This window comes from Oncorhynchus kisutch, linkage group LG29 (genome assembly GCF_002021735.2).
Source record: "Oncorhynchus kisutch isolate 150728-3 linkage group LG29, Okis_V2, whole genome shotgun sequence".
Lineage (NCBI taxonomy): Eukaryota > Metazoa > Chordata > Actinopteri > Salmoniformes > Salmonidae > Oncorhynchus > Oncorhynchus kisutch.
In genome coordinates, this window is record NC_034202.2 from 35,993,359 (window position 1) to 35,999,799 (window position 6,441).

The 6,441-nt window shown below is 42.8% G+C and overlaps 1 protein-coding gene across 2 annotated transcripts in view; it reads left to right on the forward strand.

Moving 5' to 3' along the window:
• Positions 1-6,441, forward strand: part of ssh2b (slingshot protein phosphatase 2b) — a 47,669-nt gene that overhangs the window by 20,594 nt on the left and 20,634 nt on the right. Inside the window, exon 1 of one of the 2 annotated variants that reach the window (XM_020465476.2) lies at positions 4,384-4,916. The exons of the other annotated variant lie outside the window; for it this stretch is intronic. Within the exon in view, the coding sequence (XP_020321065.2) occupies positions 4,801-4,916 (116 nt within the window). The 5' untranslated portion in view covers positions 4,384-4,800. Of the gene's footprint in view, positions 1-4,383; positions 4,917-6,441 lie in introns of those variants that run through there. 2 annotated transcript variants of the gene reach the window in all.

Sequence of the window (6,441 nt, forward strand, 5' to 3'; positions counted from 1 at the left end):
CCAGAGCAAGATGAGCTGAAATATATATATTTTTTAATTTTACCTTTACCTCTAGGCAAGTCAGTTAAGAACAAATTCTTATTTTCAATGACGGCCTAGGAACAGTGGGTTAACTGCCTGTTCAAGGGGCAGTACGGCAGCTCAGGGGTTTGAACTTGCAACCTTCCGGTTACTAGTCCAACGCTCTAACCACTAGGCTACCCTGCCGCCTCAAATATTCCAACTGTATAACAGTCGTTCAAGTTCTTGTTAGCTAACCAAATGACACCTGCATCTCTAGCTGTGTATAGCCACTGAAAACAATGAGGGGAAAAAGTCAGTCACTCAACCACTCCTCCAATGACATGACATCTTCCTAGCAGCTAGCTAGCTATCTAGCCTACTAGGTAAGCCCTGTCTTTTTAACTTGTTACATCAACAGATACGCTAGCATATTAGCCACATTATGACTGACCTGTGATCATTGCCTTTGCTAGTTTGATTGTATTGACGTTCCCAGCCTTAGTTACGTTTGTCCGTTTTTGTCCAAAATATTGAGTCATTGAAACAGTGCATCTGTGATTTCCAACCTGATAGCAATATTGTTTGGACTACCAAGAAATGTATTGGTGAATTATTTTGAACTGAATCATCTATTCTGTCAACAATGTCTTAGTGTACGTCATGGAATATAACCTATTTTTAAATACTCTTATAAAGTTGGTTTTGTAGCATAAACTGGGAATTTCATATTTTTTACTGATATTATGATTGTCTGTTTCATATCTGCAAAGTAGTTAAAACCGCTGTCTGTTCCACTTTAATGTCAAATAGCAGCAGCCAGGTGTAACCTTGCAGGCCAGTGAACAGCAGCAGTACAGTGACGTCGTGGGAGCAAAACATACACACTCACTCTAGTCCAAGGGGTATTCAACTCTTCTCCTACGAAGTCCGGCTGGTTTTCTGTCCTACTTGATAATTAATTGCACCAACCTGGTGTCTCAGGTCTAAATCAGTCGCTGATTAGAACAAAAAAAATGTGCTGGAACTGGCTTGGGCGTCCGAAGTTGTTTGAGGGATCTAGTCCATGTAGTGTGTCCCACTGCATACAGTAAGATGACTGCCCAGACACCGGTAGGCTAAACTCAGAGAGACACACACACACAGAGTATACCAAACATTAGGAACACCTTCCTAATATTGAGTTGCACCCTCCTTTGCCCTCAGAACAGCCTCAATTTGTCAGTGGGAGGGGGGGGGGGGTGGACTCTACAAGGTGTGGAAAGCGTTCCACAGGGATACTGGCCCATGTTGACTCCAATGCTTCAAATTGGCTGGATGTCCTTTGGTAATGGAAAAAGCAGGTGTTCTTAATGTTTTGTATTCTCAGTGTATATTTATTGGCATTTGGCACCAATCCAGTCAGGTATTGAAGGTTATCTAAATAATGTACTAGCAGGAAGGCAGGAAGTCAATCAGATTATTAACGCACTAATCAATCAGTCAAACCCCATCCCGTCTCAGAAAGGATTACTGTGTGTGTGTGTGTGTATATTTTTGTGAGCCTGGTGTGAGTGTTTTTACATGTGGCTGTAGGGTCACCATGGTGACAAGTGTGTGTGTGTGTGTGTGTGTGTGTGGACACACACCCAGTGACATGGCTGGTCCAGCAGAGTGTCTGGTGTTTTTGTCCGGCATCCTCTGTCTCATTGAAAAGTTTGAATTTCAGTGGTCCAACCAGAGAGGTAGATGAGCTAGGGTAGGGTTTCCCAAACTCTGTCCTCAGGACCCCAAGGGGTGCACGTTTTGGTTGTTGCCCTGGTGCTACACAGCTGATTTCAAATCAACTAATCATCAAGGTTTGATTTGAATCAGTTGTGTAGTGCTGGGGCAAAAAACCCTTGGGGTCCCGAGGACCGAGTTTGGGAAATCCTGAGCTAGGAAGAGGAACATTCCCGTGTGTGTGTGTATACACACTGCACCTTTTCCTGCTTTCCCACTCACAGTTCTGCAAACATGAGCTCAGCTCCCTAGTGAACAAGGTTTCCGCAAGCACAGCGATATCCTCCGTGTGTGTGCTTGTTAGAGATGGAACGATTGAAAGAGAAGACGTGTAGTGATATGAGGGAGAACAGAATGTGGTAAGTGGGGGAGAAATAAAGAGCGATGGAGCAGGAAGGTGATGATTGGTTCATGAGTGTTCCTCTTCCAATCAGTTAGCAGTAGAGGATGAAGGGTTTCTCTGTCGTCAGCTGTAGTATCCAGGCTTTAACAGCTCTGAATATTATACTATTAGCTTATTGGACCCACTCATCATTATACAGTGGGGCAAAAAAGTATTTAGTCAGCCACCAATTGTGCAAGTTCTCACACTTAAAAAGATGAGAGGCCTGTAATTTTCATCATAGGTACACTTCAACTATGACAGACAAAATGAGAAAAGAAATCCAGAAAATCACATTGTAGGATTTTTTCAAATGAATTTATACCACTGATAATCTCCCTCGATCTGGGGCTCCACGCAAGATCTCACCCCGTGGGGTCAAAATGATCACAAGAACGGTGAGTGAAAATCTCAGAACCACACGGGGGGACCTAGTGAATGACCTGCAGAGAGCTGGGACCAAAGTAACAAAGCCTACCATCAGTAACACACTGCGCCGCCAGGGACTCAAATCCTGCAGTGCCAGACATGTCCCCCTGCTTAAGCCAGTACATATCCAGGCCCTTCTGAAGTTTGCTAGAGAGCATTTGGATGATCCAGAAGAAGATTGGGAGAATGTCATATGGTCAGATGAAACCAAAATGTAACTTTTTGGTAAAAACTCAACTCGTCGTGTTTGGAGGACAAAGAATGCTGAGTTGCATCCAAAGAACACCATACCTACTGTGAAGCATGGGTGTGGAAACATCATGCTTTGGGGCTGTTTTTCTGCAAAGGGACCAGGACGACTGATCCATGTAAAGGAAAGAATGAATGGGGCCATGTATCGTGAGATTTTGAGTGAAAATCAGCAAGGGCATTGAAGATGAAACGTGGCTGGGTCTTTCAGCATGACAATGATCCCAAACACACTGTCCGGGCAACGAATGAGTGGCTTCGTAAGATGCATTTCAGGGTCCTGGAGTGGCCTAGCCAGTCTCCAGATCTCAACCCCATAGAAAATCTTTGAAGGGAGTTGAATGTCCGTGTTGCCCAGCAACAGCCCCAAAACATCACTGCTCTAGAGGAGATCTGCATGGAGGAATGGGCCAAAATACCAGCAATGGTGTGTGAAAACCTTGTGAAGACTTACAGAAAACGTTTGACCTCTGTCATTGCCAACAAAGGGTATTTAACAAAGTATTGAGAAACTTTTGTTATTGACCAAATACTTATTTTCCACCATAATTTGCAAATAAATTCATAAAAAATCATACAATGTGATTTTCTGGATATTGTTTTCTCATTTTGTCTGTCATAGTTTAAGTGTACCTATGATGAAAATTACAGGCCTCATCTTTTTCAGTGGAAGAACTTGCACAATTGGTGGCTGACTAAATACTTTTTTGCCCCACTGTATATAACCTTATCTATTCTATATACATCTGCTATATGTTAGGATTAAATGTGTCTGTGATTTGAAATTAAATTGATAGATTGCATGTGATCATGGAAGGATTCAATCTCGTGTGTGTGTGGCCGGCCCATCAGGTTAATCAAGGGCACTACAGCAGCATCGCTGCACACTGCTGAGCCATAATCTAACCACTACACCTCATGGTCTTTCCTCTATACCACATAGTTGAGGGTCGAGGACAACACACACAAACATTCAGCCAGACACACCCCGATACTATACAAGCAATTACAAAACATCATACACAGACTAACACACAATGTGGTAGGATAGGATGCTACTTGTCAGTTGACAGCTGAGAATATGAACATGTTTGTTGGTTTAAGCCTGTATTTTCCACAACATGAAATGTAGGCGTAGGCCACCTAATACATTGAAATCAACATACTTGCTTCACAACCAGATAAACAACCCCGGCTAGGACCTGGCTCATGTTCTCCTCGTGTTATCTGATTGCGGTTGGATTTCCCAATCTTTGTTCCGTGTTTGTTTTCGTCACGTTCTTACTGGAAGGAAGCTGAAAACAGCCGTGTCGTGTGTCGCTGCCGCAAGGCAGAAGGCGACCTTTTGGCGCAGATCTAGGATCAGCTTTCCTCCACATCCTGTAACCATAACGATCATTGGGGAGAACCACCAACGCCGATCTATGATCAGTGTTTATGGCTTCAGCGCTACACCTTCTATCCCTGCGGAGCCTGGATTGAAGCACATGTGCGCAGTCTCCTCCCTTTCTCCCGGGAAGTAGTATTTACCGCAGCCCAACTGCGGGTTGGGAACATTCAGGAGGTCATCATCTGAACAGAATACAGCTCACAGGGATCAGTCTTTCCAGCCTCTTGATCCAGTCAAGCGTTTATTTGGCACCGATAATGAAGTGTATCTGGAGAGCGAATTGTGAAACGTTGAACTTCTGTTTTTATATTGATTTTATTTGTTTACATTTTATTATGTTAGTGTTATTACATATGTTGACTTTGGACTAAACACAGCGGACTCGCGTTGTTTGGTGTGCTAGTGATTTGGTGCTCGTGCTTGAACCGTACATCAGTGGCGTGTTTTTCGGTGTGTCCCCGATCGTGGTCAGTGCTGTACAGCGGTTCATGGTCACCCGTGCGTAACCAATCACATGGCCGCTCTGGAGTGAAGCAAGCCTCGCCACAGAACCACAGGTCGACCCACTCCCGTCCTCCACATCGCAGCGATGCCTCCCGGTGTTGTAGCCCCGTCTCCACGGAGCTCTCCGGTCCGGTGCTTCTACGCCTTGACACCGTACTTCATAGAGGACTCTGTCATCTCCCAGAGCAAGATTGATCAGCTGTAAGTTTGCAGTTAACGGCTCCAGTTGAGCCCTGCTCCCATCTCTACCTTCATATACCCCAGTCAGTTTGCAGCGAAGCAGACAACTCAAATGCGGCATTTACATTTAGCTACATATTTTTTTATTTCGCCGTTATTTAATCAGGAAGGGCTCATTGAGATTTTGAAATGTACTTTTCAAGAGCGTCCTGGCCAAGATAGGCAGCACCATGTCATTACACATTTAGACAGACATGAAAAGTACAGGTGATCTAGTAAAAAAAAACATTCACAAGAGTATAACAATATCATAAAACATCAAATTAAAAACATTGACAGGTCAGGGAATCAGCCTCAATCTTTCATCAATGATTTAAAAACACCAATCGGGACAAGTTCTTCCAGTTAAAGTATTTTTTAAGGTGTTCCAAGACGATGGCGCAGAGTACATAAAAGCCCTTTTACCAAATTCAGTTCGGACATTTGGAACAGTTAGCAGGATAAAGTCCTGCAAATGAAGAGTACCCACCACATTTCTGAACAATAAAAATGTCCAAATAAAATGGTAGGAAACCCCAAAATGGCTTTGTAAATAAAAGTATACCAGTGACTGAGCATAAGATTGAGTAGAGAAGGCCAGCCGATCCTTGTATATAAAGTGCGGTGGTGCGTGAGGGTTTTGCAGTTTAAAATAAATCTCAATGCTCCATGATAAAGGGTGTCAATTGATCTCAAACACTGAGCGGAAGCATTCATATATAAAATATCCCCATAGTCTAGTATAGGCATAAATGTAAGTTGAATATGCCATGAATATGCCATTTAAGAGGCTGTCATCAATTAAAATTCCAAGATATTTATGAGGTTAGTCTCTCATTGTCCTGACAGGCGGTGAAAGGTTCAGAGGTTTATTTCTTGCTTTAGAAAACACCATTAGTTTTGTCAGTATTGAGGATGAGCTTCAATTGACACAAGGTATGTTGTGCTGTTTTTTTGTCAAGGGCTTCAGTGATATCATTTAAAAACCTTCATGGCTGTTGTAATTGTGCTATGCTTCTTCCTGAAGCCCGATTGGTACATTGATCAATTAGTTAGTATATTAAAAACTCTTTTAGCTGTTCACTCACAAAGGTTTCAAGTATTTTCACCAGGAGTGACAGCTTTGAGATTGGCCTATAATTATTTAAGAGTTGGATCTCCCCCCTTTAAAAGTGGTAGGACAAATGCTGATTTTTCCAGATTTAGTGAATTTCATTACATTCCAGGGTTAAATTGAACAGAGATGTAAGTGGTTCAGCTATGAAATCAGCTGCCAGTTTTACAAAGCAGGGATCAAGAAGATCAGGACCTACAGGCTTTCTCCTTTTATTTCACCTTTATTTAACCAGGTAGGCTGTGTGAGAACACCTTTATTTAACCAGGTAGGCTGTGTGAGAACACCTTTTATTTAACCAGGTAGGCTGTGTGAGAACACCTTTATTTAACCAGGTAGGCTGTGTGAGAACACCTTTATTTAACCAGGTAGGCTGTGTGAGAACACCTTTAT